This window comes from Botryllus schlosseri, chromosome 12, assembly GCF_051294905.1.
Source record: "Botryllus schlosseri isolate E-star chromosome 12, Bs_hap1, whole genome shotgun sequence".
NCBI lineage: Eukaryota > Metazoa > Chordata > Ascidiacea > Stolidobranchia > Styelidae > Botryllus > Botryllus schlosseri.
Window position 1 is genome coordinate 13,863,024 of NC_137247.1, and position 20,485 is coordinate 13,883,508.

Below are 20,485 nucleotides of genomic sequence, written 5' to 3' on the forward strand. Positions count from 1 at the left end.
TATGAACGAAAGCTTTGAGAACCTTGCGTCTGGGAATGCACCTCAATCCGAAGATAGCCGCGCCTCACCGAAATTCAATCACAATTCCAATCAAACGAATGAGGACGTTGCCGCCGAAAATGCGTGGAAACACATTCGTTGTGCCGTCAACACGTCTAGACGATTTCATATGACTTTTGCCACGAAAATGCCTCACAGTTTCACGTTTGTACCAATCCGTCAACAGCCGGGTCAGTCAGGAATTTCTACGGACAATCCGGAATATTTCTCGACTAGAGTGTTCTTTTTGGGGATTCTAAAAGGGAAGAGAGAAAACGAACTACTGCATGTGGATGTTCCACATCAGCCGCATCATCAGTATATTGATAACTCCGTGCAGTGGAAGCCGGTTATGTCATGGTTTCAGGTGAGCAATGTTATTGTTCAAAATGAGGCATTAGTATTGGACTATTTTTGTTCAGCTTTGATATTAGGATATTACTAGCAAATAATTCTGACTCATCGTCTGCAAAAAGCAAATCAATTTTGGCAGATCCACTCATCCGTCTAGTCTGTATGTAAATATCTGAATTGAGAAGTGCTTAAATAAGTAGCCTGAAGGTAGTTGTGAACTGAAGGTAGTTGTGGGGTATGTTTTCATCACGTTTATGAGCGAAATCGTCATGGCACCTGACGAGTAGCCCCCCCTACCACAGTGACTGAATATAGTGTCGAAAATTGCATCTGTTTTTAGTGTAATTTCCCTCCTCCGATTAACTGCTGAAAGTACGAAAGCTAAACCTATTTTCCTATACTACTTGGAGTACTTTTCATACCTTCATTTTCTGCTTCCACTTGGAGTAGTTTTGGCAAGTCTTAAAAATTGCTACTTATATTTTTAATTGAGTAGGAATTTACTGTGTTACTTGAAGTACTTGAATCTGAATCGAGTATTAATTTTAATGAGTCGCGTCTTGTTTTGAGTACTGAAACTACATGTTCCTTACCTCTCGAGAGTTAATTAATCAACGCGAATTATAGTCTCCATACTATTTTCCGCTGTTGAAGCCTCGAAGTATTGATCGGTCGTATCGCAGCATAAGGCACATGTAGTAAAAGCTATGTGTAAGTTTGTGGCAATGTTGACCTGTGAAACCGTGATCAATACACAGCATTGTCACAAAGTTCAATGAAATAAGTAAAGTGGAAAAAATACCAAATAATCTTTGATGTGATGCGGAACTGACCTTTATTCTTTGTGGCTGCATAACAATTGTAATTTACATGGATGATGAATAATTATCATTTTATCAATCTCCGCAGGGCTCCTATTCCCAGTCGTATTCGCGCGAAGAGGAGCTGCTGCGCGAACGGAAGCGCGTCGGCATCCATGGAATTTCTTCGTATCAGATCAGCGACGACCACTCTCGAATTCTGTTCCCGGCCGGAGGGGACCTCCGCTATTTAGAAGTCGACAAATCGGGACTGGTAGAGCAACGCTTCTCTATTCGATCCCAGACGTATTCCACGGTATTACGAGTGCGGCTCGGCATGTCACCACCACCACTCGGTCACCGTTCACTCGTGCATTTGTGGTACGCTGAATTCAGAGATGAGCGCCGAGTAGTGTGGAGTGAAAAAAAGAAAAATTTGAATATTAAAAAGTGCCCTTGATATTTGGTCCCAAATCTAAAATGAATAACTTCTATCATGATTTCAGGTTCTTGCGCCCTCTAGTGGCCGATCAATTTCACCAAACGAGTCGAAAATGCTAATTTTGCCATATCTTGATAACCGCTCATGCGAGAAAGCCAGTTTTGGGTTTAAAATCTGTGGAAGAAACACGTTTCTATCTCACCTCCATAGAACTTTGTCTTGAAAATGTACAGAAAAAAAGTTATGAGCAAATTGTTGATTTTTAGACCGCCATTAAAATGTTGGTTGGTTGTACCAAGGTTGCAATGCCAATTCACATGTGACTGTTTGTTACATTGCTGCTTCAACAACAAAATCTTGTTCGAAGGACTTATCAGTTGATTTTTATATCAACCTAGCATAATTTGGATAGTAGAGAGAATGGTTGAACCTTCTTTATCAATCAATCAATTTGCTTGTAACTTTTTTTCTGTACATTTTCAAGACAAAGTTCTATGGAGGTGAGATAGAAACATGTTGCTTACGCGGATTTTAAACCCAAAACTGGCTTTGTAGCATAAGCGGTTATCAAGATACGGCAAAATTAGCTGTTTTCGATTCGTTTGGTGAAATTGCTCAGCCACTAGAGGGCGCACAAACCCGAAATCATGATAGAAGTTGTTCATTTTAGATTTAGGACCAAATATCAAAGGCGCTTCTTGAAATTCAAATTTTTCTTTTTTTCACCCCACCCTACGCTGAGCAGATCGAATATTTTGAAATCCAGAATCAATTTTGTCTCGCGTCCAATCCAAGTTCGAAGTAACGGCCAAAATTTGTTCGAAAGTCGTAAGATCTTAGTATTTCATATCCAAACCCAAATTGGCTTGAATAGAATCGTAAACCCAGATCCGATCCAAATCCAATGCTCATCTCTGGTGCTGCACTTCTCACAATCACAATCTCTGCTGTGCTGTCTGTCCAGGGGATCTATCCAAAGCGACTTACAGCCTTGGTAAAAACGTAAAACGTAGGCAATCACTTTAAATTTGCAGAGTTGAGGGATTGAAATGGTACTGAAATTGAAACTGGTTAACTAACATGGTCGAAAAGCTTGGTGGTAAATTGCCAAGTTCTGACTTGCACATGTTATGATGGCATTGAAATATTTTGTGTTCACAAACGCGAATTCTGGAGTACGGGGGCAAACTCTTTTTTGTCAATTTTCATTTTGATGCACAAAGTATGACCTATTGAGCAAAATCACCCTTACTCTCTAATTGAAATAATAGTTGAATCCTCATCTCTGAGATATCCACGTACGGTAACATTTACTCTAGTTATAGGTATTTCAGCAATCTACTGTTGTCACTTGTCACGACATTGACGCTTTATATAGTTTCCTGTATCCTAATGACTTTTGCAACATTGTATTGTAGAGACTGTTTGATTTAGATACCTGTTTTGTTTCTCTTCAATATGCATTCCTCTGCAATTCAACAGCTTCACATTCGTCATGAATCATGAAATCAACTCGTGTGGCCTTGTATTCATTGATTTTGCTTTATTATTGAGATTTTAAATAGTATATTCATATTGAAATGAACCCGAATATTTTCGGCTGACACTCGTCAGGGGTAATCGTCAGCAACTAGTAGAGAATTGGAAAGAACATTGTATATCAACAATCGTATCACAAAATATGACGTCACCAGCATGAAATTTCGAATGAGAGAATGTTCAATGTACTACGCTCTCTCATTCGAAATTTCATGCTGGTGACGTCATATTTTGTGATACGATTGTTGATATACAATGTTCTTTCCAATTCTCTACTAGTTGCTGACGATTACCCCTGACGAGTGTCAGCCGAAAATATTCGGGTTCATTTCAATATGAATATACTATTTAATTGTATATTGAAGTTCTGTACCTCCAAGAAGCTCTTCAAATATTGAGATTTTACGTTTCCTATTTAGGTAATCGCGTCATTATCCAACGTCATATCGTTTGAGCACGAAGGCGCCAAGATGGACCCAAAGATGTCACCGTCAAATTGTGACTTAGTCGCTTACACCATGAATAACGACATCTGGGTGAAACATATCGTTTCTGGGGACGAACGAAGGTTGACCTTTGCAAATACGGGTACGTTTCGCGTTGTTTTTAGTTCAATGCTAATCATCTTCTGGCACGGCCAGTTTGAAAGTATTTCGAGTGCGTGTGTTTTATCGCAGGTAACAAGGATATCGAAAAAGAGCCTATCTCGTCTGGTGTTACGTCTTACGTAATTCAAGAGGAATTTGACCGTTATACAGGTTACTGGTGGCAGCCTAATACTCGTGGCCGTAAGTTTGATGCTGGGCATATTGTGTTCTTCGCTTGGTTGTGTTTTTTTGGGTCAAGTGCGGAGAAGTCGTGAAAAATTCTACCCTAGTGGCTGATTACTACTTGCTGTACTCAAATGTATTTAGGTTTATTCTACTGCTTGAGAACGTCTAGGTGGTAGCTAACCGATAGTTCTTTTGTGCAATGGTCACATCTGCGTAATATAAATAGAACATGCAGTTTTTTTCTTCATGCTACTCCTCGCACTGTATTCGAATTCTAAGACATTTCTTCTGCCTGTTTGCGCATATGTAGTGTGTGAAGCTTTTGATTGAAATGGCCTGTGATCTACGTGCTGATCTTGTCAACAGCCAAGTACTGCCAACATGTAAAGTAGCTCGCCAATTCCTTTACTGTGGGATCTTGATTCTCCTGTTTGCTTTGTGTTGTTTTGACTTTATAACGCCTTCCTGATATTCAGTATGGATCCGCGCATGCACCACTCGATGTTACAGATCAGTAAAACAGAGTGCTGTAAAAGGTTGGCAACCAATAGATTCGATTTACTTACGGACCGTTGCGGATTGTTCAGAGACGCATTAACTCAATGCAATGCGATACCACAGTTTCCATACATGTTTTGATGACTATTTTGTTTTTCTTCTATGCTTACGTCAGTTTTTGAGGCAGTATGGATCAATTGGTCACGTATTCCTTTATTTTTGTTTTTATCTCAACTAGTAATGAAGTGCTTTTTCATCATCCAAGTACTGGCACTGAAGTACATTTGTAATCTTTACTGAAATGGATTTGTCTTTTTGCTACTCTCACTTTACGAAATCAACGAATTTGAAATTTGTCAAATATAATGGAGTTTACGTTACGTATAGATCACTTCGTCTTAATAGACAGCATCGCTACATCTGCCAGACGCCTTATGAGAGTTGCTGAAGTAGTTCTAAAATTTGAATTAGCTGTGGCTTTCTGACAGAAAATATCTGAAAAACTCATTACCGGTACTTAGTTCAGACTAGTTTCTTGCTGGGCTACTTTGCGAATCATTCGTTTTCTATGCCCTAGTAGTAGTAATGTCAACGTACGCTTTGGCCAGCTTTCGATTGCAATTTTTGTGGGCATATTGATCAGTTGGACAAAGACAAATGATAGCTCCTCATTAATCCTATTTTCTATGCACAAACATGAAATGATATTGTAACCGGAATGTAGGCCTACGTGTACTTGAACCTTGTGATAAAATTCTAGATTTGCATCGAATACTCTTTGAAGAAGTGGACGAATCTGATGTTCAAATACTTCATGTCATGTCACCCATGTCAGAATCGGCCATCGACTCTTATCGATATCCAAGAGCCGGTAAGTTGAAATTGGTGTTTTACTGTCGCCATGGCTGACATTATAGTCATTGGATAAGCAATTGCCTGCAAGATAATGTAACATGAATTTGATGTGATATATATAGATCAATCCATAACCCGTTTATATATAGAATTAACAGTGCTTTTGACTCTGGCGATTCTGAACGGCAGGTACTAATAACTAGGTATTGTTAACTTTATCATATAGCTCCCAACCCAATGCCTACAATGAACACCAACACAACACTTTTGAAAAATTTGATGGTGATGTCAATTTGACTACTGCTTGCTCCTTTGAATACCTCCCGGAAACTGAAGTTTGATGATTACAATAGACGCTATTTTGCATACTGTATTTATGTTCAGTCCCAGTGGTAGACAGTTGACTCCCTTTCACCATTATAATGATGATTCACAATCATTTGCACATTTACAGTAGCCTGTCGTGTAATCCTGACTGGTACTGTGGTGAAGTACAGTACGCATAGAAGGCATCGTTCAGTGACGGCTATCCCATCTAACTAGGAGTAGGTGTTGGTTAATTTACCGATTTGCATATCACATAATTCGATATGGGCATGTAATAGAATTCAAGTAGAGCAGATAACAAAACTGGCAATTCTTCTACCGCTGCGACTTGAGTGTCGTAATATGGTGCCTTCATGAATAGAATCTGGGCTTGAATTACGTCAATGCAGCAGTATATTTGCTCCACAACAATGTAACGATAGGAAATGGAATGTACGCCGAAGGCGAATAAATGACTTTGCATACGGCCGCAACATAGTCGGATAGAATTGAATAACCAAACTATTTGCATGCATAAGAAAGATCCATAGTGACCCGAGACATCTCCCATTTTAACATGGTTTTCACTTTTATCTCCATAGAAACATTCGGAATTTGAGCTGTGCACCATGATGAAGGTTTAGACCCATTGTGGTGTTCAGTATCAAGCAAATCACGATGCATGGTGGTACTGTTAATTTTCCCCGAGAACCACATTCTTTGTTGCTTTTATATAGGATCCTGTAAATAGATATGTTCAGATGTTATTAAAAGTCAGTAGCCTATATGTCGTGTTCTGGTCTCTGGCCTCAATATCTGCTATCTATTGCTAATGTACCAGGTAGTGGGTCGTGTCACCGTGTGCACTTGCGCAGCTACGAGCATCACTGAGTGAAGAAACCCAATCTTTGTGATGGCTCGACTTCTTTGGAAACTTTAATTATAGCCTGTGTAAGAGCAACAGGTGAGCTAGTTGGGACAACCCGTCGATGCCATTACGAATTTATTCTTTTTGCGAAAGCTGAGACTGGGACTAGCAAAACTAGGGATAGGGACCAAGCAATAATTTGATAATTGTGTTCCTAATGCGAGGAATCACAGAATTTTTGAAATTCGAAATCATATCGAAACGCCACTCGAAAGTAGCGCTGACGGACGGTAATCAATTTCAAGAACACCAAATGCCAAACGAAATGCCATGTAGTTTAACTGTCATAAACACGTTAGCTTGGCCGTGATTTCGTTCTAATGCCTTTCTCCTATTTCAGGCACCGCCAACGCCAAAACTCAGCTGAAACTGGTCGAGTTTGAGATATCTGACGACGGTTTGGTAAGATTTTTTTAATTATATCGGAAAGCTCTTATTGAATCAAGCGCTGTTTTGTTCAGATCACAAATTCCGTGATCAAGACTCTGCCTCGAAAACTAGAATCGTTATTTCCTTGGATGGAATATATCGTTCGTGTTGACTGGCTGTCTTCGGGTGAAGGGTAAGTTGAAATGTCGGGACTGGTTTGTATACAGGACGCTCATGCCAATTATCAGAATACGCCAGTTGTTGTGAGACCGAGTTGTCAGCCTGTTGACCTCATGGGAGTGTTACACTCTTGAAAAATTATGGTACGCCTTGTTCAAAAGCACTGCTATATTGAGTCACTTCGCCTGCGTGACGAGCCCAATACATCAATTATTATCGTATAAAAGGTCATAAATTAATGTCCTTGAAGCTGTTTTTTATGTATTATAGCACTTAAATCTAGATACCATAACATACTGTAAGTTGAACTCTGAGAGTTGACTTTTTGACTTTTCGAGATGAATCATGCTCGGTAAACAAGTTTTTTTTTATAACGGTATTCCCCGCTTTTTCTTCCTATAATCTAGAAGTTTCAGTATTTTACACCGTCACATATGCTTATTATATCATACAATCATTCTCGGATTATCGTCGCGAGTGTGTGTGTGCAGTAAATTGAATTCTGTCTTGTTTCCATATTATTCGGAAATTTTGTCTGTTAGGCCGACATCGACCCATACTCTTTCTGTTTCGTACACTGTTTATTCGACACTGTTTATTCGCATAGTCTACCGACATGCATTCTTTGCAACTTATGTCATTGTGATGTTTCAATCCCCGCAATAAGCGACTTTTGCCTTCAATGAGAGTTGGTCATAAATGTATCGCCACAGCCCACAGCTGAATGTGTGTTGAAATTTTCTAATGCTGATTGCCTAGCCACAAAGGAGAAACTGATCCGCAAAACTAGCGAATGAATATTAACATGCAGTAAATAGCCAGTTATCCCTAACATGAAAAGTGCAATTAACGTAATAGTATGTGTTTTTACTCCGTCAGCCAATGACAATCTTGCCTATCAAGAAAATTGGTTACGATTTACGAATATTTCAAGCGAACGCTTCATTACGTATATCATGTACAGCTAGTTCCATAATTGGATTTTTTTCCAGTAGTACCCATTTCCAATTGGTTATTTATAGATAACACGCTTCACATATTTCGAGAGACTTCTATGCAGATGGAAAGGGAAATATTTATTCATATGTCTAGTGCAGATGGCTGATGTAGATAGCGAATGATAAACAAATCATGGAGGTATGCAGTAAGCTATCGTGAACGAGCTGCCATATAGTTGATAGGATTGATGTTGCCAACTTCTGACGGAAAAAATTCGATATTGAATAATCTAATTGTTCTTGCATTCCATGCATATACCGCACATGCGTCTATTTGTGCTCACACGACACACAAACCTCCAAATATAGTAACGTTTTACCATGTTGTCGTATATTGTTGACGATACGGAATGACATGATTACGAGGACCTGTTGCTAATTTTTGGCGTTTTTGGTATTGTAATCTGTCATACGTACCTTCAATGGTTTTTATTTGGGTGTCAAATTGGTCAATGGTAGGCAATGCTTTACTTGTAAATACTGTATCAGATTGCCACCGGATACAGGAGATCTTTCATCAAACTCCGCCCAAAATTCTCTGTATTCGATCAAAAAGGATTGACAATGCTGGACAGATCATTTGTGCCAAACTTTTGCCCCAATCGCCCTATATTCGATCATAATTGATTGATAGATCGGTGAATAGATATTTTTCCAAACTTTCCTCATATTCGATGAAAACAGTTTTACAGATCAATGAATAAATCTTTCGTCAAACTCTGCCCCGATTCCCCCTATCCGTGCCGCAATTCCCCGTATTTGATGAAAACAGATTAATGGATCAATGATACCATAGATATTTAGCCAAACTGTCCCAATTTCCGTGTATTCGATCCCAAAACCTTTTTCTCATTACAGCTTTTGCGCGCAACTTCTGGACCGGTCCCAGCAGCAGCTTGCCGTCGTGTATATTCCTTTCCATATTTTCGCAACTACCTCAGAAAGTGGGTCGCGTATGAGCGTGGGCGAAGTGCCCGCAGCCTCAACCACATCGGACGGAATTAAAGTTCTTTTACTCGAGAAAAATCCTATCTGGGTCAATGTACGTTGTTACTAGAATTGCCAATGAATACGGTTGGGCTGGGTGCGATGATTCAATTTTATTCATTTCTAAAAATTCCATTTCAGATATCCGATTTATATTACTTTTACGACCATGTTGAAGGCTCGAATGAAGTTACTTTTATTTGGTCGAGCGAGCGAACGTCACACCGCCATCTTTACCGAATCCATTGTAAATTAAACGAGCATCCACGTCGTGCGGATGGGACCCCAGATTACAGTGAGTCTAACTGGGTTTATATTGGTACCGTGTGGAAATGTGATGTTTTCACTGCCAGGCGATCCTTTGCGTTGTTGGAGCACGATGCAGACTCTGACGGAAGGAGATTGGGACGTCATGGAACACCATGAAATAGTCAGTGTTTGTATTTGTTTATTACCGGTGCTGGGAGTGTATTTCAGAATATTGAACCAATTTTTCTTCAAATATATTTGTAAACAAAGTCAGCATTGCATGTGCAGTTCTTTTAGCCCACCTTAGCTTTGATGAAATCTACCAGACTAATCCACATTAGAAATACTTCGCTATTCAAAATTGCCATGCTGAGACGGTTTCATCGCTATGGAATTGAAGTAGCTTATGTCCATTTGAGATCCATTTTTCAAACTTACGGAACATCAAGTTGTTTTCATTTTTTGGCCATAATCATGACCGAAAGAAAATGAAACTTTACAGAAAGTTAATTCTTCCAAAATTCGACCCAGAGAACATTGCTTGCATGCATATCTCCGTTATACATACGTAATATTACAAGATGAACGGGCAACAAACGTTAAATGATGTCCGAGTTCAATCGCTCTGTAAATGTTTCTGTTGCTGAGGTTGATACCATATAAACCATTTCTTTGTCCTTCCTGTGAAGTCGGGATCATTACTTTAACAATGGTATTCATTTGACAGAAATCTTCGCCGCAACTGTGGGTGAAAGAGGAGACTGACCAAGTTTTTTTCACTGGCCTCAGAGATTCGGTTCTAGAATCACATCTGTAAGTATAAGTAGGCGTGTTGCTGATCTTATAATCGCAAGCGTGAGAGTCAGTGTGTAGAACAACTGTTTGATATAGGCCCTGTGTCGTTCTGGACTGCCACGTCATATCAATTGCTAAATGTATGCGTCCAATATAGTTTTCCAAACTGCTTACTTGAGTATCCTGCTTCTTGAACCTTTCGTAAATTTTCTGCTGCCAGTTAGAGGAGTTTTGAAATTGCTTGGATATTGCTACTTATTATTATTAATAGAAATTTATGGTGTTACTTTTGCTTGAGATAGAAAGAGAGAGAGAGAGAGAGCTACCTTGACCCCCTCTGCCTCTGTGCTCAAGTGGTATTGTCAACTTTTGTTATCGGAGGGATAAAATAATAGCTGCTAATGCTGGACTAGTTTCCAAATGTATATCATCGGCTAAATCTATAGTTATTACTTTCAGTTACATGGCCAACGCCCAAGAACCGTCCAACCCAACACGTCTAACGCAACCCGGAAGATCGCATCTCGTCACAATGGACAAGGTTCGTGCTGAGAACATTTTAAATCGTCCTAATTCGTCTCAATCCGTGTCTCGTCTGATATGCAGCAATGCTCCATGTTCGTGACCCTGTCGAGTTCCGTGAACGAAATGTTTTCCGGCTCTGTCTACAAACTGATGACGCCGCAAATGAGGCCGGTTATGTTCGTGAATCTTTTAGAGCCCATTGGTAAGTGGTTTGTTTGTTAAGTGTTGCGGGATTCCTTATTACAAACTGTGGTGTGTATCTTTTTGTCACGGTGCTGGTGGTGGTAGTAGTTGTAATTGATATAGCAAGAACATGCTTCACACCAGCAGTCGCCAATTCAAAACAGGCCGCGGGCCACTTTTCAAATGTCATGGAGGCCGTTGGCTGTTGGCCGTTGGCTTCATTATATTTTGAACCATGAGCTGACAACGCTTTTCAGCAACCAAGGAATCGATATCGGGGCTAGCGAGACACACATCACTAGCTGAAAGACTGTCTCTTCCTAAAGCTAAATCTTGTGGGAAGGCCGTAAGCTGTGTTGTGAGGTCTTGGCTATTGCACGTCAAGGCAATGTGCCCATATCGGCCGATTTTCCCTCGTTGGAATGCTGTTGCTAGTGACGAATAGTTATGTTGGACATAGGCGACTAGCTGCAATCAATTTCAGCCTATCAAAATGCTCTGCTTGACGTTCTCCCGAAATCCCAAATCATATCACGTTTGAATCCAAAATCTCGATCCTGTATATCTCTATTGCCTACTGTATTCAACTGTTTCTATACATACAACTCAGAAATCTCGACATTAACTATGCTTTCATTGACGCGATATCAAATTCAACACGAGTTTGTCACGAGGTCAACTCTAGAACCTGTCATTTCCGGAGGTTGCAGCTGATCTATCTGGAATGAGTTCTCTCCGACTTCTGGTTCCGCCGCATTATTGTTTAGACGTTCCAGTCGCAGGCTTGATATCTTGCGGTTTAAGTATATAACCGCTAGAGATAGAAGCCCGGTCGTTACTGACGTGATGATTAAAATAACGATGATGTGATTTTGCTTGGCTTTAATATCCTGCAATAAGTAGGTGCTCAATGTGAGAATGCGTTAAAACCTGTGATTTTGATGCAAAGTTTATTGAGGCCCACTAGATATATGTTCGGTCTTCACGTTCAAGTATTGCTATCAATGAGATTGTCGCCGCCATGAACATTTTTGGAGCCCATGGTCAACAGGTATTGATACCAAATGTCAGTCTTGGTAATGCATTGACTCTTTTTTAAGTCCTACGGTATGCTGCTGAGGCATTTTTTTTGCAAGTAGTCTCCACCTCGGCTTACATTTGGTGGTGGTAAGACCCCGATTGGGCAACTGATGATGTTGGGCCAACCACATTATGCATTGCTATATTATGTAGGCTAGATAAACCTTCCCATTATATCAGTGGTCGGGAACCTATGGCTCGGGAGCCATATATGGCTCTTTTGGGCATAAGATATGGCTCTTTGACATATTTTTAAATTTGTACTTAATTTTATCGATATTGCAGCAACATTGTTAGTAAGCTTTCTTGATGGACTGGATAATTATTCTCGTGGCAGCATCAACATATGTCAAGCCTATATTATGTATGGCTAGATAAACCTTCCCATTATATCAGTGGTCGGGAACCTATGGCTCGGGAGCTATATATGGCTCTTTTGGGCATAAGATATGGCTCTTTGACATATTTTTAAATTTGTACTTAATTTTATCGATATTGCAGCAACATTGTTAGTAAGCTTTCTTGATGGACTGGATAATTATTCTCGTGGCAGCATCAACATGTATTTGAGAGGTCAAGGCAGTGGGGATATCCAGGTTAAGGGTTCGGACCCCTTTACAAAATCCTCAAATTTAAGATGCTGTAGCGCCAGCGATCGCACCATACGTTGGTTGACAATCTAGTTTTCAAATACACGCACAGTCGCACATTGTCTTCCTGATCCACGCTGAAAAATGAACTGCCTTGGAAGTGACATTCCGATTACAAATCCAAATTACAAACAACGCTTCACTTTCAACGTCCAAATTGATAAGTAGCTTTCTAGTACCGGCGTAGGTGTGTAGTGCAACGTTAATGCTACCAACGAATTAAGTACATTGTTCAATCAATATTTAGATTTTCCGAATCAGTGCTATAGTTATATTATATCATTATCAGTTACAATAAATTCTGAGCTATTTGCGATGAATTGCGCTATCACAGGATGATTAGTAGCCTATGAGTTTTCACAGCTAGGAAATATGGCGCCCAGGACGAATTCCATGTAGTGAGTTCGAATTAGTACTACCATGACGTCACGAATTTTAAATTGTGACGTAGCATTTGATTGAAATGTATGGCTCTTTGACAGTTAAAATGGAAAATAAAGGGCTAACATGGCTCTTCAGACAAAAAAGGTTCCCGACCACTGCATTATATAAACAATGATTCCCGATATCAGCTTTATTGTAGATCAGGCGTCTCAAACTCAATTCGGGTCGCGGGAGGGGCCATATTAGGTAAATGATGCGAAAATAGCACCTCCAAATCAATACATTTTTCATTGCTTGAAATTATTCATTATCACACACATATATATTATATATATATAATATTAGTGACTCTAATTCTAGCAAGAACTTTATTTGCAAACAATGGAATTGGCAAAAATACTATAATTGGTCGATTGAATACTATTAATTACCACTAAAACAATGACTATAAGCTGTGTGTCATTACGACAGACGTTGCCATAATCCTACTCTTTATTTTACTCATGATTTGGCTTTGGCCCCGTCGAATTTGTTCATTATTATATCAACATTCGGGTTTGCATAGAAACCATTTTGAGTCGAGGCATAAAGGTTTTTTAACGACTAAACCAACTTACCACACGAAATTAAGTGGAAGATTGAAGAAATAATTTTTACCGCATCTAACATACTTAAAAAGTGAACATTAGCTCGATAGAATGGACCAAGAGATTTGTAAGACCAGTAGGATTTGAGTCGGTTATGTAGCAGCGCGACCACAGATATTTGTGTTATGTTCATTGAGCACTATGTAACTGTGAATGACTTACTTTCGGCTTGTCATAATTGGTGACTAAAGTGAAAAGGGTATATACTGACGGAGTCAGTTATGATGGGCATCACATTGTGGGCATTGTGTTTAATAGCCTGTTGGGCTAGGTAGGCTATGCAATAAAAAGTGTTTAAAATGGATTCGCGATTCCTATGTTAAGGACATTCCCTGCCATTCGATACACCAACAAGAATGCTTCTCACAGTACTGTGACTCCCTGTAGCTTCCTTGAACACCGTTACATGCTCACTTTGAATTTGACGTCGATCAAGTCATCGACATCGTCCTGTCCCACGCAAGTGTCGTAAACGACGTTCTCCTCTATGAACTTTTTGAGATTGTCGTGGGCGTCTTGTTGATCTTGCCGCGTCACGTTGGATTCATCCAAAGCGTCGTTGATAACATGCCGATGCCAACTCGAATTCCTCTCGCTTGCCCTGATCGGTGGAATCGGAAAATGCGTTATCTGGGATCGTTGGCTACTTACAATCGCTAGGGAATTCCATGTTTGTGGGAAACTGTTCGGGGTGTGTAGAAATCAATGCAAAAACACATTATGTTGATATCGATTGTCCTATCTTTCAATCGGACTGGGTCAAATTAGTCTGCATTGTTACTTAAGTATAATTAGCAATTTTAATGACTTGTCAAAAGTATGTAGTAGTTTGGGAAATTTGATTTGATCGATGAGTCACACACATACCCTTGGCAGATGATCACAGGTGGCACCTGATGATTGATGATGGAAATGACTGATAACACCACACATGCTGTGCAATTTTTTAAAACATCGTTAGTTAGAGCTACATCTTCAGTTACTTCAGTCACCGACTCATGGTATGCATATGCACAGATCGTGTGTATGTCTATCGTGAGTCGGGGTATACGCCGCAAAAACATCAAGGACAAAAATAAACTAAGTCCTTTTCTTTCCTGTGACACAGGCACTTTTTCGACCGTTTGCCATGACAATTTCAATCACAAAGTAGTGCAAACATATCCCACAACGACTTTCTACTTGACCTGACCCAGTAGTACAAAGGTGCCCGGCAAACCTCGATCCAGGACAGACTCGAAGTCTTTCACTCCCTAACAAAACTTGTACTAATATGCTTGCTAAGTTTTACATGAGTTCTAGTCGACCGTCTTCCAATCCCACACAGTGCTCGAACAAACCCTTCAATTTATGTTGCAACGCTCACTTACATCAAACATGCAATTCTACCCACCTGTCTGTGCAATTATGCTCTTGCGCTACAATTGTCGTAGCCGCAACGATTATGATATAATAAAAATAAGTCATGGCACACTTTACTTTCTGCTGCACTGAATATGGTTGATACTGGACTTTTCGTGTTTTGCAACGTTATTCAATAGGATGTGAGGTGACATCACTCTCCATTCATCAATCCACGGACACAGACACCTTCACACGTCATTTGCTTCCCTGGTTTCGATTGTGCAACAACATTCATTGCCCTGTTTGGAGTTGTGTCTTTTAATCATATTCGTAGCCTCCATGTGCATTTCCGATATTTGATAGTTGTTTAATGGGGAAAAATTCTCTATTATTATGAGATCAGTGGTTGCTTGGTGTGCTTGGTAATATTCGTAGTCAGCTATAATTTGAGAAAGCTGATTTGCCGTGCTTGAAAATTGCTGTCATCCCAACATCCAGCACAGTAATATTATCTTTTCTGGTGCCTCTTGTTAGGAGTTATCGCCACACCACAGAGATTTTAATTGTACATTTTGCCGGGTTGGTTCACTTTTAAATCTGTTTAAATCCCTGTCATGTGACGATAATACTTCGTAAGAGGCACTCGAAAAGTCCTAGATTTATATTAAATGTATAATTACAACGGATATTGTGATGGAAGCTATATTTTGTGCAAGGTTCCCGCCAGTTATGGCATATCTACCGTATTTTAAGAGGCTCTGCCAGTCGTGTCTTATCTACATCGTTTTCTTAGATTTAAACTTGCCAGCTATATTTTTAACAAGATTCTTGCCAGTCGTGGAGTATCTACGATATTTCCTGCGTTTGACTATCACATATCCTTCATAATGAAACCTTGCTTGCCAGCATTAACGAGGCAAGGTATTCCGTTTCAGCACTTCACCCCGAGTATTCAACGCCCGAACTGTTTTCGTACCGGAGCAACTTTAGCGGATTTGACATGCACGGGATGCTTTATAAGCCCCACGGAGCCGAAACTGGCAAGAAGTACCCGACTGTTGTCTACGTTTACGGCGGGCCCCGGGTGAGATTTGAGGCAGACTGTGAGAAATGTATTTGGATGGCAATTACCCATATATAATAAGACAAAGTGTGAACACAAGTCAAAAACAATAACTAATCTTTTAAATAAGGACACTGGACTTATTTATAGGCTGTTACACATCACCTTTCGAAATGAAAATCTTACAATTTACGATGGTTTGAAGCCATGCCTGTAACTGTGATTACATCATGGTGGAAAGACAAGATTTTTTTTCATTATCAATACAGGTTCAAATGGTAACAAACGCCTTCAAGGGTCTAAGATACGGAAGGATATTCACGTACACCCTGCTCGGATACGCAGTGCTCACTATCGACGGGCGAGGGTCCGCTAACAGGGGCTTGCGGTTTGAAGGCGCTGTGAAAAATCGCCTGGTAAGCTCGCGCGCTTCCATTTCCCGAGTCGTGTGATAAAGTATTCGGCTTTTGTGTCGCAGGGTCAAGTTGAAGTTGGCGACCAAGTGGAGGGTCTTCATAGGGCTGCGGAGTTATTTGACTGCATCGATCTACAGCGGGTCGCGATACACGGGTGGTCGTATGGTAAGGACTAAGGTTATGTATAGCCAACTGAAATTGCATTCTAGCATGATGTTGTTGTAAGTTGTGATCAAAATCACTGTTAACTTCAACTCGGTTACAGATTGAAGTAGCGATTTCCAAGGCACGAGTTGAATTTACTTCAAGTGTAAGTTGAAAATGAAGGCCTGATGAAAAATTAGATTTAGCTCAAGAGTTTCAATACTTTTAGTAGTCGATCGAAGATGCCTAGTTTCGGAATTACAGAGTGCATCTTCATGGCTAGCGCAAAATCACCTATGACACTGCTAGTTGTGCTATTTTCGAAAATATATTGACCCACTTTCGTATAGGCGCTTTTTAACCCGGCCGTTATGACAATTTTACTCGGAAAATGATGGAAACATACACCAAAACTATTTCTTCCATCACAAAATCCGAAGAGTAAGTAGGTAAACTCCACTGAGCTAGTAGCGCATATAATTGAATGCTCTGAAAAGGTACAAGTACATTCTACTCTGCTTAATTCGGATAGTTTGGTTCCGTCCACTTTTGACCAAATTGAGCGAAGAAACAACCTTGTTTTCTTCCTGGTCCTGCATAAACGCTAACAACGCATTCAAAATAGGGTGCTGCTATGTAATAAATTTATTTCAGCTGTGCTATGCTGCATTAATTGGGACAGATCGCATAAAACGCACATTAGTTATAGGGCCTAGCTTCAGGTTAGTAGTATTGTTCATCATTTTAGATACCAAATCATTCAACACATACCCTATTACTGTATAACACGTGCACACAAGGTTCAAATGGTCATTTTTGATATCCCCACCAACTCAATCAAATGCCGAACTGTCAAGGAAGTGTCTTTGCGTTATACTTCGTTTACCTTAGTGAGTAATTTCACTTTTTCTTCTGAACTTACCTGCACCAATCTTTTCTACAAGATGCACGCAATTGTACCAAATTAAAATCGACTATGAAACTGGCAAGGCCGTGTATGAGTTTGTTGTGGATTGTTAGGCCGACTACATGGATTGTCATTGTTTCACTATAGTCACTTATCTTATGTTAAAACAATGAAGTACCGTTTATTCTGCCATAATGTAGCGATATGAATTGCGAGCGGAGAATTGTTCGAGTTTTTTACGTGCAATTTTTACTTTCGTTCTGTTCCTCAGCAGTTTAGCCGAATAAAACGGTTTTCCGGGTTATAAAAAAGTTAACTATACTTAGTTACCGACAACCTCTGGTTAATATTCGCCTTTTGAATCCCTGGTTTCGTTACGTGAGCGCACGGACTGGTGCTGTGCTGTATATTCTGCCGTGCTGCGAATTTGCAGTCCTTTTTTATATTACAGGAGGCTATCTTTCGCTGATGAGTCTGGCGGAAAGGCCGGATGTATTCAAAGTGAGATTTCTTATTTTGTCGCCTTTTTCCGAGACTGAACGTAGATGGCTGTTTCGTAGGTGGCGATATGCGGGGCTCCCGTTACAAGCTGGGAGTTGTACGACACCGGATACACGGAACGTTACATGGGCACGCCGGAAAGCAACCCGGAAGGCTACGAAAAAAGTTCAATTTTGAAACTCGCTATGAAGTTTCCTTTGAAGTATGAAACGACGGGACATTTTATGAGGGGATGATTTTCGATCCCTCTTTTTCCTTGTTTTCAGTCCGAATCGATTGTTCCTGTTTCACGGAGTTATCGACGAAAACGTCCATTTTGTTCATTCCGCTCATCTCGTTAATGCGCTTATTCGATTCTGCAAGCCTTATCACTTACAGGTAAGGAATTTCGCATTGTCAGACGCCTGAATACATTGCCCTCGAATAGACTGATGAGTGATGATCTCAAAGCAGAGGATGAATATTAAATCGTCAACCGATGTTGTGAAGGAACTCTGTCTTACTATAATGCAGCAGTTTAGTTGCTGTACGGTTTACCGTACAGTACTGGAGCTCAACGGACAATGTTCAGCCTTATATATTTTTGTACGAAGCTTGTTACCGGTACCAGTATCAACCCTTATTCAGTTGTCGTCCGTAGTAGGCTACCGTAAGCATACTTACTGTAACATAGCCGCGATGTAAGGGACAGTTGCTTCATAATATCGATTGCCGACTATCTGAAATTATGCCTTGAGAACGGACAAAAGTGAACAAATGTATGCCAGAAGGCTGATATGTGATGACGCATCACCTCGATATCACAGAGATCGATTACTGGAATGGCACTTTTCGTGAAAACTTTTATCTGCAGCTCGAAAACGGTGGCTTCCTGAGAAAAAATTGCTGCTGCCAAAATGTTTTCACACTGTCAAGATTGACTCGCGACCACATCCGATTTCGAACGCAGTGCCCCTTAATAAATCATGATAAATCGTGATTAAACCCTTTGAAGAAACATACTGTGCGTGTTTTACTGATATTGCTGTGTTTTTAGGTGTACCCCGCGGAAAGGCACGGACTTCGCAGTGCGGAAGGCAACGAACACTACGAAACAATTGTATTGATGTACCTACAGCAGTATTTGTAATCCGCAAAATTCCCTTGTCCAACTTTAGGTAGACACGTTACCCTTTCGAAGCTATACTTTACCTTTCATCCTGGTAGTGCCATCCTTCGAAAAGTTTTTATACGCGATACAACTCCGCTCCTATTATTATTATAATAAGTTAAGTTACTCCAGTATAGTATATTTTCGTGCATTTGTGACAGTAAATTGACGGGCGTCGCAGACAAGGTGTGATCGCTTTTATAGCAAGTCAACCAACTACTTTATTACCTCTAGTCTCAACATGCCTTTTTCCTCGTATGCCCTGGCTTAAATAAGGAGGAACCATATACGTGGTCAAGACGAACATTTTTAAGGCGAAGTTATTTAAATAATGAAGTGGCGTCGCAAATATCCACAGCGACTTGACATGTTCAGTGACATTGGCGTTAGTTGACACAACGCTTGGCAATGACCATTTGGATGCATTTTCCTGTCTTGGTCCGCCCTTATAATATATGCTTTTTTCGTGTCTATGTGTGTGTGTGTGTGTGTGTGTGTTAGCCTCACGGGCGTGTTAACTCATCGCTTCGTACCCGTTGTGTACGTTTTCGATCGTCAGGTTCAGTTTTCGTTCGGATCGATTAGGTAAAGACTTTTTATCTGATTTACTGTTGGAGACGAACCATTGCGGTACTGGATTTTCATTATCAATGTTATTTCGCCCGAGTTCGTGTCTCCGACGAGCAGAATCCTGTATTCGTCTGGTCCAGGGTAATGACGCGTTTGACTATGTCCGTGATGCGCGCATAAGATTTTATAGTTGCATGCCATGCTATTAGGAAATTTCGAGTGACTTCTATCGATCACTGTCATCGCGGGGATCTACAATTTTAGATAATTTTCGTTCCTAAAGAATTATAACCTCACACGCAAACCTGCAATCTCCTGTTGATAAGTTATTCGCGGTCAGCTTTCCCCGTCGTCGGTGTGACTGGTGGTAGTCAGATTTCGATCAGAATAGGATTTACAGCTCGATTTGGTTGTTATTAGTTAAAAAGAGTATTGAACTCAGACGTGATGGAGTGCCGAATTTCCAGGCGTAGGCCGACGTCATGGAACACGGTTTTCCGATAGACCTAGATCAGTCACCAACCTTTTTGAAATCAAGAGCTACATTTTGGTACGGTTCAATGCAGGGGTCGCGGATCACTTCAAAATTCTTACTGGCCGCATGACCCCAATGCCGAGATAAAATAGGAAATTCATAGTTTACCAGCCACATTTTGGTAACTCTCCGTCAGTACAACGCTGTTCTCTCTAACATGGACGACGGGCATAGTTAATGCAAAAGAAATAATATTTTATTGAAGAAACAAATAGCCTACAACAAAAAATCATGATCATCACTTTCATTCTATTTTGAACTATGAGCTGCGCAC

At 40.3% G+C, this 20,485-nt stretch overlaps 2 protein-coding genes across 3 annotated transcripts; one reads left to right on the plus strand and one right to left on the minus strand.

Annotated features, from left to right (window-relative positions):
- On the plus strand, window positions 1–19,980 carry LOC145451615 (dipeptidyl peptidase 9-like). Of its 2 annotated transcripts, none has more exons than XM_080329822.1 (20): window positions 1–406; window positions 1,303–1,509; window positions 3,594–3,762; window positions 3,852–3,962; window positions 5,206–5,316; window positions 6,875–6,936; window positions 6,996–7,096; window positions 8,940–9,123; window positions 9,210–9,363; window positions 9,422–9,498; window positions 10,045–10,130; window positions 10,572–10,653; window positions 10,719–10,839; window positions 15,861–16,009; window positions 16,258–16,404; window positions 16,467–16,569; window positions 17,907–17,956; window positions 18,016–18,158; window positions 18,223–18,334; window positions 18,993–19,980. In XM_080329822.1, exons 1-20 carry the CDS (start codon window positions 2–4, stop codon window positions 19,083–19,085), a joined length of 2,667 nt encoding a protein of 888 aa, XP_080185948.1. In that variant the 5' UTR covers window position 1; the 3' UTR covers window positions 19,086–19,980. The 2 variants fall into 2 exon arrangements, with proteins under 2 accessions (XP_080185948.1, XP_080185949.1); XM_080329823.1 differs by having other exon boundaries at window positions 1,303–1,467.
- Window positions 11,436–15,146, minus strand: LOC145451618 (uncharacterized). Its single transcript, XM_080329825.1, has 3 exons — window positions 14,975–15,146; window positions 13,996–14,182; window positions 11,436–11,710 (listed from the first exon to the last, which is right to left on the minus strand). Exons 1-3 carry the CDS (start codon window positions 15,046–15,048, stop codon window positions 11,474–11,476), a joined length of 498 nt encoding a protein of 165 aa, XP_080185951.1. The 5' UTR covers window positions 15,049–15,146; the 3' UTR covers window positions 11,436–11,473.
- Window positions 19,981–20,485: the final 505 nt, after the last annotated feature.

What these genes read in the sequence shown, in the direction of transcription:
- LOC145451615 (XM_080329822.1), top strand. Translation starts at nt 2, where the DNA reads ATGAACGAAAGCTTTGAGAACCTTGCGTCTGGGAATGCACCTCAATCC. An exon ending in AGATATCTGACGACGGTTTG is followed by an intron (nt 6,937 to 6,995) that starts GTAAGATTTTTT and finishes TGTTTTGTTCAG; the next exon opens with ATCACAAATTCCGTGATCAA. An exon ending in AAAGGCCGGATGTATTCAAA is followed by an intron (nt 17,957 to 18,015) that starts GTGAGATTTCTT and finishes GCTGTTTCGTAG; the next exon opens with GTGGCGATATGCGGGGCTCC.
- LOC145451618 (XM_080329825.1), bottom strand. Translation starts at nt 15,048, where the DNA reads ATGACTTATTTTTATTATATCATAATCGTTGCGGCTACGACAATTGTA. An exon ending in GAGCATAATTGCACAGACAG is followed by an intron (nt 14,183 to 14,974) that starts GTGGGTAGAATT and finishes TCCACCGATCAG; the next exon opens with GGCAAGCGAGAGGAATTCGA. An exon ending in TGATCGACGTCAAATTCAAA is followed by an intron (nt 11,711 to 13,995) that starts GTGAGCATGTAA and finishes TACTTATTGCAG; the next exon opens with GATATTAAAGCCAAGCAAAA.